Consider the following 23,018-nt stretch of genomic DNA (forward strand, 5'->3'; position numbering starts at 1 on the left):
GTAGGGAAATTACTACGAATTCAAATTCAACCAGGAACAAGACATATGACTAAACAGATGTGATCAGACTATTTTTTGCCCCTGCACTGCCATCCCACCATAAACACTGCAGAGATCTGTTATCTTTTTTACCTACAGAGTAAGAGTAATTTTTCTCATGGAAATGTGCCTGCTAACAGGCTACATGCTGATCCCCAAGATACAGGTAGTTTTGATACAGTTATTTCATGGTACTAGCATCCTGTAACAGTCACTGAAAATGTACCTCAAAACTGGAGCCTCTCCCATTTTTCCAAGAACCAACTATTCAATCCACTCTACTGAACAGAACTCCATCGTTGTATGGAAAAGATATGGCCATAGCCAAAAAAAAAAAAAAACATGTAACACATTATTTTTCTGCTAACCTGGGTGGAGGAAGACATTTTTCTTCTTTCTCCAAATAGCGAGCCTGTGTTAACGCAATACCATTATTCATGCACTACAAATAAAAAAATACAGCAAGTCAACTTGGGAATTTCTGATAGCATATCCTTTTGATCACCAAATACATATAACTAACTTCTATTAATCTGGTGTCAAGATAAATGCAAGATATTTCCCAAATGGAGGTTGTGAAGGTTGTGCAAAATCATCTCTTAATTTCAATACAGCTTTAACACATAAAACAGTTTAGGATGCAGTGCCTTTAGTTTTCACCTCCATGTAATTAGGCAAACATACCAGATTTATCAGGCATTTAAATCCTATTTAAGCATATTTTCAAGGAAGTTAACTTCAGAATTTCTTTTTGTAGTGTAGCCTTGTTTACCTGCCACCTGATATATAAAGATATATCCAACCTCACTTCTTCATGCGGGACAAAAATAATCAATGTGTATTGAAGAAGGGAAAAATACTATATACAGAATATGAGATTGTTCACATAAAAAAAAGCAAATTCATGGACTAAGAAGCAAAAGTTGACCTTAAATGGTTAAAATGCACCTCCAGAACACTCCTCTTATTAACATAAAATTTTATACAACAGTTTATGCAACAGTTTATATGCAGATTTGAGCATTAAAATAGATAACAGGAAATAACTATTTCCTGAAGTAAATAGTTTAATATATATATATTTTTTAATCCAGAGCTACAGATCTAATTGTAAGCAGGCAAGAAATGGTTAGAAGGTGATCTTTAACAGAGCCATAAAATCAGCACAGAAACTAAGTTTCTTGCAACATTCCTACAAGGTCTTGCAACAAGTTACCCAACAAGCCTCCCTACCCTTTCTTCATTATTAACATTCAAAGGCATTGATATATTTTAATTATTATGGTGACACTTACATAATCCACAACTCTTTTAAGTAACTTCACATCATTTTCTCGAGATCCACAGCTCTCCTTCAACTGTAAGTGCAATGCTGGAGAAAAAGATTCCCCTACTACTTTTAAACCAGAAATCCTAAAACAAATAAAAAGCCTTTGATGTACATCCTACTTGAAGACAGTTTGAAATTCTAGATAAGCGTTTCTCCTTTCTAGGTGCTGATAAAAGATGGATATTTCACTTTACTGATACTCATGCAGACAAAATATATGTGCATTTAAGCTTGCATTACATAAAGTTATCAAGCAAATGTTTTTCTAAGGAGTTTCAGTAAGTTTGTATAACAATAGTTACTCATCCTTTTGCAAAAAGGATTAATAACTCAGAAATTCTTAAAGAGTCCTTATGAAGATGTAAGAGAAACATCTGTTAGGCCTGTAATTTGCTGATAAAAACCAAGCTAGCTGGGTCAAGTCACCTTTTTATCACTTCAGATATAACAAAAAACAAATGTTCTGCTGGGGGTTTTGCAAGATTTGTCACAATTTATGATTTTATATTATTTCTTGTAGAAACTCTTTACAGCATCATCTGTCAGTCAGAAGGTTCTCTAAATTTAGTTATAGGACTATAATTGTTCCCTCATCTGTACATAGGAACAGTTGTTAACTGGGTTTCTAGAATTTGACTGAATGACTGACATTTGATTGTCGTTGTCCTGACACATCACACACATTTAGGATTGCGTTATTCGCATCCAAAAATCCGTATTCAAGATCCAAGCAAGACCTCTGGTCCCCAAAATTAACAGGTCACATAAACGCATATCAACTATCAGGTGTCATTTTGATTTCTGGACTTTGATAAGCCTGTCTAATATATATTTTAAGAAGATCAGGCTTGTTTTATGGTAGCATCATTCCAAAGAAGCTAATATAATCTATCATGCATTAGAGATTTGTGTGAGTGTTTTTGAAAGTTATTACTTTCTGTAATATGTAACACAAAATTGTTGAGGAAGAAGAATTGTAAAATACAATTGAATATTACTGCACGTTAAATGGCTATTGAATACCACAGAAATTTCTGCCATCTTTTTAGTATCAAAACCTGATAGATAAAAAAGCTTAGTCAGTATAGCCATCATTTAAAACATCAAAGTATTAGGAAATTTTAAACTTAATTTTTCAGATAAATTCTAGCCATTTTCTCTGTGCCTCCAGAACAATGGGTACTTTATTACATTTTAACATTCAATCAAATATATAGGAACACTATTGTATTCAAGGTGATTGAAAGGTGCATTGAGTTCTCTGAAAGAGTATCTGCTAAGTTTCATCCCAAATGCTTTAATTTGTTTATTTTATTTCAAAATGCTTAGCAATACTTTGTATCATTGAGAGCTATCACACTCTCCTAACGATTTTGATGTGTGAGAGATTGCAGCCTCCCTCAATAGCCTTAAGGTATAATCTCATTTCTAAGCTTGTAAAGGATTTAAAAAACTTGGACTCTTTTTAGTAGCACAACAGGTACAGCTGGGAAAGAATAATTTTTCTCCTTTAATACATACATAATTGAGTGTACATATCCCAGTCTAAGCATCTGTGAAACCAGAAACAGATTTGGGCAAGAAGAATTTCTTTAAAGTTCACATTATAAAGGCATAGCCAAATAAAAGCCAAAAAGCCCCAAACCCCACACTTACCCCTGTAAAGCTTTGTGAATCCGTTCACATTTAGCCTGGAGAGTCTGAAAAATATCTATACACAAAAAACATCAACAAAAACACCAACACAAAAAACCCAAAACAAAACAGAAAAAGAAAAGGCTTAGATTTCCTGTTAATACTTTACATTTCTCAAAGATTTCAAATATAGCATTTGGAACCAAACTAAGTATGTATATCTATTTAACTTAATAAGTCTCTTTAGTACTCTTAATGTTCCTGATTCCTATTTCTGCCAGGAAATGACAAGCTTTTAAGTCCTGACAAATGCACTACTTCCCTTTATCTCATTACTCCAGCTGCATATGGAGCTGCTGCTGCTGTTCATGACCATATGGAAGGGATGACATAAACACTTTGTAATGGGACTGAAATGGCAGGTCCAATTTATAAATATCCATAAATATCTATTGCCATGCAGATCCTGCTCGTTGAGGCTTTTCCCAATTCATGGCCATTCTTAAAGAGAAAACTGACTCCTGAATTTGCAAACTGTGGCTCTTTTCCTTGGTGAAGGCTAACCCTCCACTACACCTAACAGTCCTTTAACTTACTCTTAATTTTTTCTTGATTCTATTTCACTTCAGACAACTGATCATGGGCTACCAAGTAAATTTTATTTAATTGTCACAAATTAAATAGTTTATCTCTGCAGATGTCCTCCAATCTGTTGATGTAAGTGAAGGTTAAAACCAAATTCACACAATTTCATAATTTGGCCAATTTTGTCCTCATGAGCTTCTCTCCAATTCCTTAAAAAAAACCCAAAACCCAAAAAACTTCTTTCCCACTACGTGTTCTAGTGGCTGGGATTTAGTACTGCTGTGGTCTGGCCTCAATTCCTGGTCAGCAAAAAGATTTTTCGAGGCTGGGTTGGATGGAGCTCCTGGTCTAGATATCCCTGCCAACGGCAAGGGTGTTGGAACTAGATGATCTTTAAGGGCTTTTCTAGTTGACTCCCAGAGCAGAGTCTTCTGTCTGCCAACTTTAGAGAAATACCCTGTATCAGGTCCTGCAAGTCAAAGGCAGTTTGCACCCTGATCATTCCTGAGATTCTTGCCTGAATGCTTAACTAGAGAAGGAAAAAAAATCCTAATTATATAGTGCAAGTGGAAAGGAGAGGGTTGCTCTGTCCTGAGGAAATATATTATCATTTGTTTCTGTTTAACTTTCTCTTCCTTCAATTGTGCAGAAGGAATATGTTTTTAAGGAAGAAGCAAAGAGGCATATCACTGATCTAAACAGCAGAATAAAAATGTCTTATTTGCTTTTTAAAAACCATCTGTGTCCCTCTTAGCCTCAAATAACTTGCTTACTTTCAGCTAGAAGATGGAAAGAGATAGAAACACTGAAGAAGAAAAGCAGAGTGGGAAATAACATTAAGAAAAAACATGCAGGTAAAATTAATTAGCAAAAAAATAAGAGGACATCAGAGTAAAAAGGTGGGAGTAAAAAGTAGGGAGAAGGACAAGGTATTAGTTTGGGGTGAAGAAAGACTGAAGAATAACATTTTCCTGAATTAAGTACCTGGATTATCCTCCATAATATTCAGAGCCTCAATAGCAGCAGCAGCTAACAAAGGAGGTAGGGAGGCAGAAAAGCAATAGCCTTGACCAGACAATCGCTATGGGAGAAAAGGAAAAAAAAATGATAATAATGTAGACAATATTTGACAAGTTAATTCATGTACATATTAAAAACCTCTCCTCCACAACTACAGGTACATGTAAGGATTTAAAACTAGGTCCCAAATTTACGTACAATATTTCACAGGAACCAGATAGTTTCTGTGTAGAATCAAATACAGCATAATCATCTATATCATATTTGCAAATGGATATTAATAATTAACTCTCACATATAAGTAACTAATAGTGCCAGACTATTTATAAAAAGATCTGTCTTACCTGATGGTCAATAATAAAAGATCTTCCACAGCAAAATCCACCAATAGAAGCCAATGAATTTTCCATGTTTGCACTAATAAGATCTATATCATCAATCTGTCAGTTAAATTAACAAATTATTAAAAGATGCTTTTGTTTCATATTACCATGAATACTAGAGAAGATCCACCAAACCATGACATAATAAAATGAAAGTACAAGTGAAATAATCCCTTTAATCAATAAGAAAGGACATTTGAGAAATTGAGATTTATGGATCTGTAAATAAATTGCATACAATCTCTCTCTTCCAGGCATTGCAATGTGAAGCACACAAACAGATAAAATAAATTATTTAGATGCTGGTGACAATTCCACAATGCAGTCAGTGTGTCAGTGTCCTTTAAGAGTATAAGTAGCCCCACCTAGTCATTAGGAGGTAGAATGTGATAAAAATTAGGCATAAATCTAATTAAAATAGTCTGAACATTAGAGACTCAATTGTGTCATTTCACTTGTTAGTTGCAAATATTTTCTTTTGCCAGGCTTCAAAAGATTTTGTCTGTAAATGAATTTAATGTAAAGGTCAATTAATTGGAAAGGATTTAACATAGGTAATTAGCTGCTATCAGCTAAGCAGATAGCAGTTGGCATGTATCACAGTAACACTGTTTCCTTTTCTGAATTAAGTTTCTCTCTTCCAAGTTTGGTATTAAGTGAAAATAACAGAAGAAGGGGAAGACAGAATGAATTCTCTGAATTTGTTTCACTTCCAAGCTGAATACAGACACTGTGAGAATGAAGTGAAAGATGTTCCACACAAACACTGGCAAACAAAAAGCATTTCTCCCTTCCCCCCAGCCCAGGGGACTGTGGTAGTAAGCAGCTGCAAGGAATACCATTTTGGATTTCCAAAGTACTCCTCAGCTGCCTAAACACCATGAAAAGTAGACCCCTGGAAAAATAGTTTGGCTGAATCTGCTGGTAAAGTACTATAATAACACCTTTCAAAGAACCATCAGAAGTTTTATCTCATTTTTCCCCACTGGAGTAAAAGGCAATAGAGCAAAATAGGATGGCTATACACTGCAAGGATTTTTCTTATTTACTCCAAGACCTCAAATATTTCTGTGACACTTTCAAGTGTAAGTAGCTGGAAAAGACAGTATTCATTATCTCATGGAGTGTCCAAAAAAAGGATAGAATTATGCATTGTAAAAATTCTTTTGTTATCTTTGTCACTAAAGATAAGTAAAACTATTTCAAGTAACCACATGAAAGACTGCCAAGACCTGAAAGCTCTGGGCTGTTAAAAAACTAATACATTTAAATATATATAGATTTTAAAACCCCCTATATTTAAATGTTTACTGTACACTGCAAAAGTATCTGTTAATGGCACAGGTATTAGGAAACAATTGCACAACTTGCTTCTGTATAAATCTCTCATTCACAAAAAAAAAGTACATACATTTATTCCAAAGTGCTCAGTAATTCCTCTTCCATGTGCTCCAAGGACTCCAAAGGAAAGGCTCTCCTCCAAAAATATTCTAACTTTGTATTTATACTTCAATTTTATCTAAAACAAAGGAATTTTTATAGAATACAACTCAGAATTTGGTGACAAAATGCATGGGGGAGATAAGGTAAGGAAAGACAAGGACAGCATTCTGAATACTGCATAAAAGTCATTTCTAGAATTCTGTTCTGTCATTATGACATTTTAAAAGCCTTTAAAATTATTACACCATGTAATACTAAAACAAATTTCATAAATGTTCATATATTAAAAATCCTCTTGTTTTTAATAGGTTCTCAAGTACTTTCAAGACAATGCATTCTTACACCATTTCTTCCATCATCTACAAGAATAAAGCCTGCATAAAAAGCCATTTTATGCTGAATAGCAAATATTTTCCTTGAAGTCACTATTTCTGACATTTCTGTGAAGGTTTCTTTGTATCATACAGTGTAGCTGAAAACACACTACATTTTACAGGATAAAAATTAAGACCACAGCCAGACATTATTTTTAAGTGTCAATAGCTTCAGTATCCTAATCAGAAGTTTCAAAACAAAGTTAAGGTTTGGAATCACCATTAGGTAAACAAAGAAACTGACACAGAACTTTTCTATGTAGGCAACACTACTATTTCATTAGCCACATACTTTATATGTGGTTCAAAAGGCAAACTAAAACCACTTACCAACTCTGGAAGAGGGCAAATGTCTCCTGTGTTCATATACAATCCTTCCACTACAATAAACCTTCGAGTTACACGGGCCTTGCGAGGATTCTTCAGGGAAAGATATGGATTTAGTTTATATTAATTGTTACTAAACAAGCAAAGCTTGAAATATTTTTTTATAGGGAAGATTTTTCTGAAGGGAAGGGCCACTTTTTCAAATAAGCTATTACTTAAATTTATACTTAGTATCTTTCATCTGTAAGAGAAGTTGAAATTACTCACTGGACTACTTTTGTCTTTTATTTTATTTATTGTGTAATAATTTCAAAGTTTTTGACTTCTACACATGATTTAAGAGGACTTGTTTCGCAACAAATCATAACCAATCCATTTGAACGTTATGAACAAAATTCAACCAAGGTAACTACAGAACAAATACTACAAATCTTGGTCCCTATTATACTCATCATTATTCTAAGCATTTGGAAGACATTTCAACAAGTGTTTTGAGCACCAGGATTCACAATGCAGCACAAACCTCTTACAAGTAGTGCCTTTGTAAAACACAATGCAAAAGTATTCATAACACTCATGTTACAAAGTCCTTGTCTGATCTTTGGATACAATACAGGCCATTAAAATATCTCTCACTTGTTTCTGCTAAATTTCTATTTACATAATTTCAGTTTTGCTGTTTTAAAATGCCATTCCTCTGTTATAAACTTTGAATCTTATTAGTATTTTCTGATCAAGAATATTTAGTCACACTTCTTTCATTTTTCAGTTCTTGTATAAAGATTCAGAAACATCTATTTAACTTTTCTATGTGGTAGGTACCAAACTAGTCACAGTAGGCTCTACAGGCTTTACCAGCTCTAATGATATGACCGACCCTTTTCTAGTCAGTATGTCTTAGTTATACACACATGGTCTGTATTAAGCTCATGCCTACCAATTATATGTTCACATTCAGCTAATTACAGTAAGAAACTTTAACCATGTAGCTAATTCAAAGCACTCTGCTTTAACAAACCAAATGTGTTACACAAATTAGTCTGAAAACCACATCTAAAAACTCATGTAAAGATTATCTGACAAAATGTATTTTCCATTAAGGTACATTAACTAGTATGTTATCTATAAATCTGCTATTAATCAGATCCGTTAGTGATTTACACTGATGTTAAGCTGATGGACAGTTTATCTACTTTACTTTTTTTAGGTCTTATCACAAAATCAGCATTCTTTAAATTGTCTGTAACTTGCCAGCATTCTGCGAACAAACCATACAATCATGACAGCTACTCAGTTAATTCTTTTAAAATTCATTTAATCAAGTTATCTGTACTTTCCAATCCTGATCTTAGTAATTGCTTTTGGACATCCTTTTGCATTACTATCAGAATGAGAAGAAAGCCATCAAACTGAGTAAAATTTTTCACGACAGAGAACATTTTAAGAGTTGAATGCATGATAGGGGAGGAATGAGAAAAAAACCAACCATATTGATTCTATAAAGGACTATCAATTTTTGTGCTGATTTTACGGTGTGGCATTCAAAGTGATAGTTAACTTGCTTGACATATTAGGTAAATACAGTTACATAAATTTCTCAGAGATACAAAAAAACCTCTTCAATAGTTTTTAAAGAAAAGAAAAACATTATTTCACATGAGTCATCTGCCTGTAAAGATATTTCCCTGCTACTAATGCCTGTGAGCTCAGTTCAAAGAGGTAAGAAGACAAATGCAAATAAATAAATACTTTTCTTTAAAAAATTATCTTCATTAAATAAGCAACATTAACTGCTCAATAAAGACTTATGAAAACCAAGTAACTGCCTTTAAGCATTACGTCCATTCAATTACACGATTCAGTAAAAAAATGTGTGGGGGGGGGTGGCACAAAAGAGTACAAATATTTCTTCAAAGGAATGGTACCTTTTGATCTTCAGTCTCTTGTTCTTTCAACAGTCGTTCAAGGTCAGCCATATCATTATGCTTAAATAACTTGATGTTACTACGAGATGCTTGTAATCCCTTCTGAATAGCAAAGCAGGCAGCTTCATCTCTGTAAATATAGCAAACCCTTCTAAGTTTGTTAAACACAGTGCAATTATTCAAAAGAAAGCTGGCTATTAGGACTTGTCTTTCTTTTGAGCAGATATTTGTACTTAGGTGTAGAAAACAACTAGATGTTTTAAAGCACTGTATATTTTACCGACATTTTGAAAACTTATTTCAAAGCTTCTCAATTTTATATGAATTACAGACACTAAAAGCAAGCCAGCAGGTTTTTTGGGTTTTTTTGTTTGGTTTTTTTTTTTTTAATCTACACTCATCCTTTTGTTTGTATGTGACAGCATTTGAGCATGGAATTCCGTGGACCATGTAGAATACCCCAGTAATCATCCCAGAAATCTCTCACTTCTTTGCTCCGGGTCTTAGGAAAAAAGTGCAAAGATGTGCCTGTAACATTTACTGTAGTCCTCCAAATACTCAAAATGTCCATTTCAATTTGCTTTGAGAAATAATATCTCCATATCCAAAGAACTATCCCCCATTTTTAAGTGCTGGAACAGCAAATTTCCAACTATGCTGGGGTATGCAGAGTTGCTGCTTAGGTGAATTAATCTTGTATAAATGGCAACTAAACCAAACCTGTAAATGCAGTAATTTCAACTGCTTTCAAATACAGTTAGATCTTTTGTCAATGAGAAGCTGAAACAGTATGAGAAAACTAAATCCAGGGTACAGTGGCATCCTTGAGTAGTGTGTGCACAATCTGGGCATTTGTCTCAAAAACACTGATCCAGAAGACAATAAAAGACAATCAAAAAACATTATTAAATTATGAAAGAACTTCTGTAAAGAGGTCAAATAGGCTTCAAGCCTTGCACTTAGAAAAGAGAGCACCAAAGAGAGATTTTGGCAGACAAATACAAAAGTACCATTGCGCTATAATTTAACCACAGCAGGCAGCTGAGCCCCACATTGACACTCCCTGCTTCCAGGGGAAAAATGCACAGGGAAAATCCCTGTCTAAAAATCAAACGCATCGATAGAAATTAGTAGGTATTATATTGACACTGGTATTTCTCCATATTTTTCACAAAATGTTCAAGCTAACCATTTGCATGTCATAGAAACACTGAGGATATTAAAGACCTAAGGCACTGAAAAAATCAGAGGACAAGAAAAATCCATCAACTCTTACTAAATCCAAACCCTCTTTGGCGCAGTAAATGGAGTACTGTTACATTGTTTCTCTCAGCTATTGAATCTTCCCTAGACAAATCACGACTAGCTATTCTTAGCTACCAGATACTGGACCTGCCAAATCATTTATTCGCTTCTGCATAGCTATTCTTCTGTTATTTTAATATGCAACAATATTTATCCAACTACTCCACTGCAAATAGACATGAGAGGCTTCTCACTTCCAGCTCTCCTGGAAAAAAAAGTGAAAAGCCAGCAGTAGACAGGAGAAAAGCAAGTGTAACTGTATCATTAAGGAAGAAAATTAATTATTAGAATTATGTTACTATTTGAATGAACAAGTTATTTTGCTTCTTTTGCAGCTGAGTGCCCACATCTGAGCTTTCACAATGAATGCAGTAACTCATTTGTAATATTTGGCACAGAAAAAATATTTGAACTTTGTACTACAAAATGTTCTGCTTGATCAAAACCAGCAATATTTTAAAATGTTCAACAATATGTTTAGCAATCACTAAAATAAGAAGAAAACAATTAGAAAACAATACTTACACAAACACAATGTCCCCTCTCTTTGAATATGCAGGGATAGCACTGGCAATTGTTGCAAATCCATATGAGTATATAATAGCTTCCTCTGTCCTCATGAATTTTGCTAGCCGTTCTTCTAATTCCAAGTGCACATCTATTTATTTGAGAGAAAAATCAAAAATCTATTAGATAGCTAGCTTGTTTTCATATAAAAAAATCTGTCATTACTTTTAGAAATCATCTAATTGAAGCAAACAGAACATTTATGCGTAGGAATAGTATTAAAACAAGTAACTTTCCAAAACCTGGTTGCAACCATTCCAGTTTCACTTAAACTGACAAGTCACTTGTTATTAAGCACAAGTTTTGACAGATCTGAAAATATTTATGCAACATGTTTCTCTAATGTTCTTACACCAAAGTTGTTAAAATCTACTTGTGATTAGACCACAAATGATGCAGCGTTCTTGGTCTGCGACTAGACAGCACAGTTAGTACAGTCAGGAAACAAATTATGTAATTTATAGCAATTAATGAGGTCCTGCTGGCAAACCATCAGTCCTTCCAAGCTGGTGCTTCCCCTACATAAACACAGCTATCATTATAACAGAATACTGCTCTTGTCAGACTACTAGTCATAAACAATTTCCTGAACACACTCTAGCCCATTGAAAACGTCACACCTCCAAGCCAGAGATTATTTGCCCTTAAGATACATTGACCCAATCAAACTTTGACCAATTTGGTCCAAGTGACGCATATCAAAAATCAAAATACTAAAAATTGTAATACCACATGGTGATTGGATTGTTGCTGCAGAAAGTTAACCACAACATTAAGTATTCTGCCTAAGCAAAATAACCTGTATCAGACAAACTGTTATTCTCATTGTCTAACACTCTTGCCACTATCTGCTTCTGCTAGCAATAGACAGATAATTATGCCTTTTGTCAACTGGAAATAAATAAGATCAAAATGCAAATAGAGATCATTACTGTGTGATTTGAAAGAGTACTCATGGCCAAGTGCTACCTTTTTGCAATTACTGGAAGTTCACTGAAACTAAAACCAAATAAAGCAACATCAGTTATATGTACAGATTCTTCCAACAGACTGTGGGACATGGTTACGTCAGTGTTGGCTCTTTCTGACCAGACACCAACAGAAAGGGTGAAGAAAGGAAGGATATTGTATAAATCCCAAATTTGCCATAAGGGTATTTATTCAAACAGCAGCCTCCCAATCACAGCAAGAACAATTTTATCCATAGCATGCAAAATATAAATCCTCAGCAATCCTTTCCTAATGTTTACCTGGGCATTAAAAAATGGACCAGAAAGAAATTGGTTTTCCCACTGCTTTTAAATGAAAACAGTTAACCATTCATTATTTGGAACTTTTCTTTTGCACTCTATTATTTTGATACACTAGATATACCAAATGTTCAGGGATATCTAGAATAGCCTTTCCTCTCCAAAGACTTCAGAAGGGACGATACTGACTGGAATTCTCATCTTCTTTCTGACTGACACTGCAAATAGTCCATTTCCAGAATATTTGTGTCTTTTTCTTGTGTCATTGCTACATGGACTTCAGAATCAATAAACAATCTTCAATCAGGCTTCCAAACAGGTGGGATGACCTTTGATTTATTGAAAGAAAAGTCCAACAAAGATCACCAATAACAAAATTTTGAAAAAAACACATTGGCCACACAGCATTTAAAATACACAATATAAACAACATTCAGTCCAAAGTGTTTATTTTTGAAGCCTCCTCAGCAGAGAATAAAAAATTAGGGGAAATAAGAACTGAACTAATATTCTTGAGTGGTCAGCTATTGATACCTAATGAAGAAAAATGTTTTGAGCGACCACCCACACAATTTAAGTGAAAAAGATGACAGGACGACCACTGTTCAAAATCAGAACTTGCATCCTTCTCACTGAGCCTTACTCAGGAACAACCATCATTACCCTAAGCAAGGTCTAGGTAAAAAACAGTGAGGAAAACAAGTATTGTCAGGAAGGGCAGCTAACGAATATATTCAGGTTTGTGCTACAGAAAAGAGTTTTGCAAACCTAAGTAAATTTTGCCAAGGGCAAGAACACGTAAGTTCAAAATGACATGCACTTGGCCTATTATTACATAAGGGTATGAACGCTTTGTTTAACCATAAGGTTGAAAAGCGCTAAAACAATATTAAGGTTTCATTGCGATAAAATCCAAATACTATCTGACTCTCCTTTATTGCAATGATTTGCTTTAGTCTGATTACTCTGCTTTGATTAGCCTAGCTTAAATGAAACTGCAAACACCCCCTGAAGTACATTTGCACAGAGGGAGACAACATTGAGACAGCTTTCTGTACAATTATGAGATGTTAATAAAGCTAATATTGTTAATAACTGTTATGAAATGCCTGTTTAATGCCTAGTGTATGCTCACATGGAAGTCAAAAAGAAAAGAAATTAGAATTATGGAGATAATACCCACAAATATGCAGGTATATGTAAACATAGAAATATTTCACGCTCATTACAGGATAAAGGCACAGATACATATTTCAGGGATACAAGACAAAATAAAAAATGTCTTACAAGGGACTCACTAAATCTATTCATTACCTTCAAAGTGGTATAGATATGAAGAACCAAATCTCCATTCAAAATAAATTACAACACAGTATCTACATTTCAAATAGAGATCTCTAATATTTATATGAAATATCAGCTCCAAAGAGGGGATAAATCTGAGCAGTAACAACAAACAACCATCAGTTAATTTCCACATAGGAATGTAAGAGGAAACGCTGTATAGTTTTGCACAGAACATGATCCATTTACCAAAGTCCCAGTACATGAAAAATTGTGTGAAATGTTTAAGGCACACAATGATGCAAAAAAATGACACAATGATGTTTCTTCTCATAGATTCATAATCCTGCCACACTAAATGTTTAAAGTTAGGTGAAAACAGGAAGACAATTTCAGATTGAACAAGCAGAGCAAGAGTCTGTCTACCATTTAAAATGGAGCCTCCATGATTTTTTGTGTAAAAGATGATACCTCAAATGGGCGAGTACAATATCATTTCTTCTCTACTGATGTCAAGTATCAATGCCACAGATTAGATTCCTTGCTTTGTGAAATGGAGCACTTACTGAAAAAATTCAGGAGCCAATGAATAGCAAAAGCTATAGTTTACATTTTAGGATTAGCCCTCCAAAGAAAGCAGGAAACAACCCAAAGAATCTCTCACTTATCAGGAAAAAAAATCAAGTTTAACCTGTCTGCTTCAAACAATTACTAGAAACAAACTAACTGAAAGACTTCATAAAATGTAAAATCCGCTTGGATTCAAAAGGTGATTATTATTCCACAAGGTTTTTTTGAGCACTTCACTGTTTTGGAGGGAAGGGAAAGGCCTATATGAATTCCAACAGACCACTGCTCAACTGTGATCAACTGAGAGAATCTAGTTTCCTATAAGCTCTTTCTGTACCAATCAGTGGGCCACCAGTATATTAATTAGAAACAAATTATGGTTCTAAGCTAATGAACAATTTCTTAGATTGATATCAAGATTCAACCCTGTTCTGATAGCTAGACTTATACCATATCAAATTAGGCATAGCAACTAGCTGATCACTTATGGAACTAGTTTGACTAACCAAGAAAAGCTCAAGCTTGTATTGAATTCAAATCAAGGCTACAGGAAGCTAACTCTATGAAATAATGCGAGTATAGACCCCCTCCAAATTCCATCATCTCTGGGGAGAGACTAGAAAGTTCACAAAATGCATCGATGGTTTTAGCCTGTAACTGTGCAGCAATTAATGTGTAACTCTTTGGTTTACATGCAATATTTCAAAATATAAGTGCCTGTGAAGAACTATGTCCAGAACTCAATACTGAAGAACTTGCAACTTCTTAAAAAGAACAAAAAAAACCCCTTTCCTTAGTAACACCTGCACAGGTTATCAGTAGAGGAAAACTTCATCCTGGCTACAGCATTAGTAGTCACAGAAGTGGTCACAGTAGTTATCACAGAAATCAGACTGCCCCCTTGTGGTACCCGTAGAAAGTTTAATTTGCGCTTACATTTACACTTTCAGTCACTGAGAATTATTAAATTCTAATGGGTTTATTTTCTCTTTCTACTATGGTTACCAGAACTAGAACAGATTATAAACTTTGCAATTCTTTTCAAAGACCAGCATTAGAAAGAGTAAGAAAAGAGATAAAATAATAAGAAACAAAGCCAGAAAGAATAAACTCTGCCAATCCTCAACAACTACAGTAAAATGTGTGTTAGAGGATAACTGTTCTTCAGAGCAACAGAAATAACTTTTTGCTTATATATTGGACTATTTTGGCTGGTTTACCAAACTAGTCTGAACATCTTTAAAGGCAGATCAAAGAAAGTTACTCACCAAAAGTACCATAGAATCCTCTGGGTCCACAAGTGCCAACACCGTATTTCTTCAGAGAAGCCTGGGCTGCACTCTTTAATAGGGAAAAAATACGTGAAATATTTCTACATTAGTTTTCCTATACACGTCACACTAACAATTTTACACTAATGTACAGAGATGACTTTTTGTATCACATAAGATGACCTGCTTCACAGAAAGTATAATAATGTACTGAATTCTGTAACTAATTTCACCTCAAAACTACTTTAGATTACTGTTTAAGCACCACTCATTCCAATATTTAAGGACATTAAATACTAATCTAACTTGATAATCAACTAGGTGCACAGTAAGTACACCAGATTAAACTTCAATAAAAACAAAACTTGACTAGCACAACAAGATTTATAATCTCACTTCCTGCTAAACCTTGCTTTAGCAGTATACGTTATTGATGAAGTTCAAGCTTTCAGTATTCTTTATCCAGAAATAACATACCAAGTAAAAGAGGAATAATCAGACAAATAGAATAACTAGAAAGAAGAACTCACCTTAACTTTTTCATTATTCAAAAGTCCAAGGAAGTTAAATGATGCAAAGTTTATACATTCCTTGCCATTAACGGTGATTATATGGGTGGGAGGACTGAAAAAAAAATTACAGACCTATTGTTATGAATGAAGAGTAGTCATTTTCATAAACAGTTAATACAGGAGTTCTGTTTTTAACAATAGAAGGTACACAGGTTTTTCAAGATTCCCTCTTTCTACTACTTCTGTTGCAGCTGCCAAACAGCATTTAAGTTCAATGTCAAGACACAAATATACTCAAGAAAACCTACATTCCTGTAATTTAATAAAGAAACTGTAAATAGTTTCTTGAGATATTTAATGAGTCCTTGTTGAAAACTCAATTCACAGAAAGATGACCCCTGAAGAGATACATAAAACTTCTCTTCTAAAAGCAAAGCGATATCTATTTTCAAGAAGTACTAAAAATAAAAAGGATATCTCATTGCTCTTACTTCCAAATGAAAAATTAATTCAAAATCAATGTTTTTGTCATAAAGCAACCCCAGAATATCTATCTTCTACTGATATGGCTATTGAAATATAGGTAGTAGCTGTAAGCGGGTGAAACTATTGTATTAGCTATCATCTCAAGTTTCAAATTCAGTTTAATCTATAATGGTTTGAGTTATTTATGTATCAGGAAACAGAAAGTCTGAAAACACACACTACTAGCAAATGAACAAGAGTGTAATATACATGAAGCAAAGGGCAAAAAATTTCTGCCCTAAAAGAATTGTGATTTAGGTAAACAAAAACAAACAAAAAAATTGGAATAAGTAAAATATTATCTCTTTAAATACAAGCATCATATCTGTGTACTGTGTTCTATAAGCAAACCTGTTTTGGCAATTGTACACATCAATAAAATAAGTTTAAAAATTTCCATTAATCACTTGGAGCGTGAAGAAGTCTCAAATCTAAGCCAAATACAAAACCCTATGTCTGCCCATTTCTATACCTGCTGTCAAATATTACAGATGAGATTCTATGCTATTCCTCAGACACAGTAACTTCCACAAGCTTTTCCCGTGTGGAAAACTAGCACTGGGCAATTTTCTTCATCAAAATTAAACAGGGTTGTTCTAATCTCAAATGCCTGTGCACAGCTGTTCCAAATTTGGTGGCTGACAGTATTTCAATGGGTACATTTGGTGTGCAGAGCAAATAACTTTTAAGTCCAAGCTATTCACTGCAAGTTAAGAAAAACTCTGAACTACCTGAACTTCACTTTGAAAACTCCACGATCTTGTGTTATATCTGGTCACTTGACAAAATTCAGCACATTGCTTCAACTAAACAATTGCAAAAGTTTACTACACAGCTTTACAAAGCTTTCTACTAACACAGTGAATGTTCATCTTTTGAATGCTGAACCTGTCCCCACAAAGGAGCTGTCCTACGTTACAGCAGTGCATCTTCTGCACAGTAGTAGCATTAGAGAAATGTGCAGCAAACTGTCTTGAGGAATTGACTGCCATTAAAAATATACCTGGATCTGTTCCTCTGTCTAGCTCATCAATAAGCTGTACCAAAGTCTGGATATCCTAAGGAGTGAAATAATTACTTCGTTTCACAGATGTTCACCAGAGCAGACCTGAACATATATATACATTTTGTCACTAACATGAGATTCAATATATTCCCAGCATACTATCAAATCTGGTAAATTTACAACAATTTCCCTCACAGCTTCATCTCTCAAACCTAGAAAACACACCAATGTTCAGCAATAACTCGGCTGTTATAAAGCTGTAGCCCTCATGAAAACTTGGCCACCCCTTTCTATCAGAATTTTACCCCAACTTCTAAAGAAACAATAACAAAAACATAAATGGAAAAAAGTATTTCAGTGAATAATTTATATAATATATAATAATATATAAAGCATTGATATTGACCACATCATAAACCCTGCCTTACAACAAGAGTAAGTCTTTGGAAAAGGAAAACCCTGAACCACTTAATTTTTTATCTTTGCATGTATCTCCCTTCCCCTAGTGTAATAGCTCATTAGGTATCATAGTTAGGAATAACAGTTATGAGATATTGAATGATCCAGCTTAAACAGTAAATTAAAATATCATTTCAAGCTATATTCAAAGAACATGCAAGCTACTCCTTTAGAAATTGTCTTTTAAGCACTGACAGCATGTCCACTGTTCTTGGACCTCTCACTTAAGTGTTTCATATATTGAAAAAATCAGTCACAGAAGAAACCAAAGTTATGAAGGTACTGATGATGTGACTTCTACTTTAAAGCAGAAGAATTAGCATGAAAATTTTTCAGATGCATTATTCTACAAAACAGATTTACATTTTCTGAGTGAGATCTCATACAACTAAGCTATTTTGTGTGGATTAGTTCTCAGAAAGGCTACCACAAGGAGCAACTAATTTCTGAACTGCTGAAAGCTGTTGTGGGTACCTTCTTCAGCAGTGGTTCAAGATGGATCACTTTTTTGATTGGGACATGTCTGAGGTTTCGGCTTTCCTCTTCATTTGGCAACGTTACTTGACTATGCAGAAAGAAGAATATGAACGCAGGGTACGAAATGCACAGTCTGCCGAGGGAGGAGAAACCTGCCTCACACACACAGCAAGTCAAAATTTTGACTGAAATACTTCATTTTTCTGTGCTGCTTATGAGCTTTTATAATCCTCAAATATTACCGTAAACACACAGTATTATAAAGACAAATGAGAGTTGTGAGGCACTAGAACAGGCTGCCCAGAGAAGCTGTGGATGCTCCATCCCTGAAAGTGTTCAAGACCAGGTAGGTTGGGGCTTGAAGCAACCTGGTCTAGTGGAAGATGTCCAAATGGCAACAGTAGAAATGAGATAACCTTTAAAGGCTCCTTCAAATATAAACTGGTTTATGATTAGGATTTTTGCAAATCACCACTCATTATAGACATTAAGACATGAAAAGAATTGAAAGAAGACTACCTCAATACATAGGGTCTCCCTAAAATACTGGTAAAAAAAAGGGGAAATGCTCTTGATCATCTTGAGATGAAATCTGGATCATTTTTCTTCCTGTATTAACTCTGAAATATGTTTTAAGTTTACAGTCAAAGCTACAGTCTACAGCTGTTGAGCAACTTGTGAAGTAGTCAGTTGGGAGCTTAAATATTACAAGACAAATGTTAAGTTTTCCCCACAGCCACTGTTGAGTTTAATAGCCACAACACATTAACATTCTGTCACAATAAATTTCCTAGCTATAAGCACTAGAAAGTCCTAAAAATTTAAACATTTTCTGAATCACTCTAAAAAATATATTTGTTCTATTTTTTTAAACAGTCAACACTTCCTTTAGCTCTACAGTACAGCTTGTTTCAAAATTCTGAAAAATAACAGAAGAATTGTTCACATCACAGTTAACTAAAACAGACATCACTTTTCCATGGCACTTTTCTGTGGTAGTGGAACCATCAAAATGGACCTCACTATGACACTAAATTATTTCAAATCATTAGTGTCAATAGAAGGATATTACAAATGCTTACAAAGCAAAAGCTAGTGACGTGCAAATCTGAAGATTGTAAAAAGAAGCTTCAAAGCAATTTCTGAAATAATGCGACTCTTGCTTAAGCCATCACACATTTTAAAAGCCTTGTAACACAAGAAAGCAACACTGAGCCATAAATTTCCTCACAAAACAGCTTTACCATACAGCATTTCCAATTCTGATGGTCCAAAGAAAAACAGCTTTTCATTAAGTGTGTGGGCTTGGGGTAGAGTCAATTTTCTTAACAATGACTGCTGCTATGGGGCTGTGTTTTGGATTTGTGCTGAACACAGGGTTGATAATATAGAGATGACTTTGTTATTGCTGAGTAGGGCTTACACACAGAGCCAAGGCCTATTCTACTTTTCATACTGCCATGCTAGCAAGGAAGTTAGAGGTGTATGGGAGTCTGTGAGGAGACACAGCCAGGACAGGTAACCCAAGCTGACCAAAGGGTCCATCCACATGACATGCTCAGTATATAAAGCAGGGGAAAGAAGGAGCAAGGAGGGCACGTTTGGAGTGATGTCATTTGTGTTCCCAAGTAACTGTTATATGTGATGGGGCCCCCCTGCTGTCCTGGAGATGAACACCTGCCTGCCCATGGGAAGAACTGGATGAATTCCTTGTTTAGCTTTGCTTGTTTGCATGGCTTTTGCTTTCCCTATAAAACTCATCATCTCAATTCATGACCCTTCAAATTCTCCACCCAGTCCCACTGACGGGGGAGTGAGTGGCTGCATGGGGTTTGGCTGTTGGTTGGGGTTAAACCAAAGAAAAGTGCCAAGTGGCTACACACAGAGTTTCTTTAAAGTGATTTGTGATGATGTAAAAAAGTAGTTTGCAGGTCGAAGTCTATGTTTTCAGGAAATATGAAACAAATTAATACCAAACAATAGAGAATCACAATGAAGGCAAAGATACAACATTCCTTCTCCCACCCCCAATACTGAAAAAAAAACCCAAAACCAAACCAAAGACAATATTTAAAGTAAGAAAGATTTTCTCAGTAAATACTCTTGATAATGTTACAAAACCAAGACCTCTTCAGAGGCAAATTCGGTCCTGCTCTCTCAAAGTGCAATTCATTTATTAAAGGTTTTAAGGATATGGAGATGCTTAATGAGCAATATGCTGCTGAATACGGATATCAAGTATTTGAGTCGAAATAAGTAAACAGAATTTATTTTGGTTACACTTACCCTGAAACAATGTTGTAATTGAGAGCTGGGTGATCTTTTGGCACAGGAGGTACAAGAGGCTCTGGCTGCCATTCTTCAATCAACTCTTCTTTTTCCTGATCAGGAGAAAAGAAATACTGTTTGAGAAGGGAATTCCCCTAGAAAATACATGATGCATTAATAAACAGTTGATAACAATTGTATTAAAAATCATGTATACTAGTACATGTCACCTTTCTGAGAGACTTAAAATTGGTATTATCTCAGAATCTTTAAATGTGAGGCTGACAATTATGAAATCAGAAAGGGAATAAGATAAAAAGAAACACAGACCAGATGTGTCTGTGTATTAAAGATCTTACACTATAACCAAGAGATGAGATACTAACATGACATCCCTGCCAAATTTTAATCAATACTGTTTTATTCAACCTGTTAAATATGAAAATTCTCCTCTACAGTTTATGCAACTGAATATGAATTACATAAAAAATTTATATTGATTGCCTCAATTTACATTCTCAAGTCTTCAACAGTGCTGTTTCAAGAATAATGGCATAAAAATATTTAGCAAAGTAACAAATATGTGAGAAGGATACACTGGAGAAAAACTGTCAAATGCTCAAGAAAAGGTAACAACAACTACTAAACCACATACTCTACACCTAACCATGGAGGAATACTGAGGTCACATTAATTTTCAAAGTAGTACCTAAATTCAGGTTAATCTTAGAGTGGAACCACAACCATAGCCCAAGAAAGAAAATTACATCCTCACAACATTAGTGGGCATCTCTGTACCATATTACTGTCTGGGTGGAAAATAAAAAATCAAAGACATAATTTTACACTAAGGGTGTTAATCCACCACACTGCAAGCCAGCAGCTGCTACTGTGCAGTCCTCTCCCACCCAAACATTCCTGTTTCATGTGCTAGCAGAAGCAGTTAAAAAAACAGACAAAAGCCTCATTCAGATCCAGATGAAAACTAAGTCAGCAAAAGCAGGACGGGATATATATCTAAACTAGAACCCACAAGAGTCTCAGTCCCAACCTAGATTAGCTGATGCTATTGGGAAAACACATCCTGTGTTGCAGTTGCCCAGCAGTATCTTACACCTTTCCAAAAGAGCTCAAAAATACCTCTGACAATCAAAAAGGAGGACGTATGCTCACGCAGCCTTCACTCTGCTCCTGAAGTAGTTGTCAAAAGGCCCCAAATCCCTAATGTATAGTGTATCTAGAATCAAGAGTTTTGCATTCATTTTGGAGCACAGGGCTGTTGGCTGGTGCTGTGTTTCATTTTGGTTTGGGGTTTTAGCAGGGGAGATTTATTGGGTTTTGTTTTTGTTAGGCAGCAGAATAAATCAGGTGAGAAGTGGGTGCTGCCTGCCTGTTAGTTATGGAAGAATACATAAGAAAAGCTTTATTTGACATCAAATGCCTTAGAGAGAAAGACTTCAGGTGTTTCAGGACTACGTGGTATTTCTTCTGTTTGGGACCTGAACACAGAACATTTTAACAGCTTTAAGGCAGAGCAGGCAACATAAAATCCATTTTCTTCAAAGAAAGCAGAATTAAAAGTGTGTAAGCATGTACTTAGCTTTTTTCATTTAAGTCAAATTTTTGAGCTAAGTGTGCAAAATATCATCTAACAGCTTAGCTGCTGAGGACATAAGCTCAATTAAAATACTTTTGTCAAGGAGTTTAGCAGAAAGAAAAAAAGTATGTGTAGATGGACACTGCAACTACAATAAATTAGCACATTCCAATTACAGTTAAGATCTATGAACATAAAGATAACAAGCAATTCCTAATTAGTATTCCTATCCCCCACTCACATTCATTTCTAAGAAGTGTCTACTCTTCCCTTTAAAATCTTTGCTGCAAACAAACTGAACAGCACAGGTTACAAGCCACAGATGAGATATGGCAACATCCTAATTTTTCTCGTCTACTGTATATTCTCTTAGAATATACAGGAGAAATGTAATTGTCCTTTCAAACAACACCATTTCATTGATTCTAGCTCACATTCATTCTCCTCGTCCATTACACAGCATTTTGCTTTTTCATGGACATAGACAAACATTTATATACTCACCTATTACGTCACCCGTCGCCAGCTCTCAGCAGAGGAGGGGACTGGAGACATTGATGATTAAAATAAGCACTGCTCTAAATCCAAACCAGCCACCCACCACTGCAGAGTAGCCGCTGCAAACCCTTTCCTCCTTACATTCACCAAATACCTCACTACACTGGCCTGCCCTTCTGACTGTTCAGGGTAAACATGACCATGTTCCTCTCAACAAAAAGGGCAGAAGCAGACTTTCATGTAGTAACCCAACATCAGAGTACTTTTATCTTTTACCTCCTAAACAGATAAAATTTCACACCAATATAAAAAAAAAAAGTTAATTTTCAAACATAGACAGAAACCATCTTTTGAATTCACATTGTAAT

General features: G+C 35.0%; 1 protein-coding gene across 1 annotated transcript in view; it reads right to left on the bottom strand.

The window, feature by feature from the left end:
* Positions 1-23,018, bottom strand: part of SPTLC1 (serine palmitoyltransferase long chain base subunit 1) — a 71,916-nt gene that overhangs the window by 1,654 nt on the left and 47,244 nt on the right. The window contains exons 5-16 of the mRNA XM_014308036.2: positions 20,574-20,668; positions 15,839-15,932; positions 15,306-15,378; positions 10,892-11,024; positions 9,062-9,191; positions 7,140-7,229; positions 6,404-6,511; positions 4,954-5,049; positions 4,574-4,670; positions 3,026-3,080; positions 1,335-1,452; positions 408-481 (exon numbers count right to left, since the gene is read on the bottom strand). Coding sequence (XP_014163511.1) covers positions 408-481; positions 1,335-1,452; positions 3,026-3,080; positions 4,574-4,670; positions 4,954-5,049; positions 6,404-6,511; positions 7,140-7,229; positions 9,062-9,191; positions 10,892-11,024; positions 15,306-15,378; positions 15,839-15,932; positions 20,574-20,668 — 1,163 coding nt within the window. The remainder of the gene's footprint in view (positions 1-407; positions 482-1,334; positions 1,453-3,025; positions 3,081-4,573; positions 4,671-4,953; positions 5,050-6,403; positions 6,512-7,139; positions 7,230-9,061; positions 9,192-10,891; positions 11,025-15,305; positions 15,379-15,838; positions 15,933-20,573; positions 20,669-23,018) is intronic.

This window comes from Geospiza fortis, unplaced genomic scaffold, assembly GCF_000277835.1.
Source record: "Geospiza fortis unplaced genomic scaffold, GeoFor_1.0 scaffold167, whole genome shotgun sequence".
NCBI classification, from domain to species: domain Eukaryota; kingdom Metazoa; phylum Chordata; class Aves; order Passeriformes; family Thraupidae; genus Geospiza; species Geospiza fortis.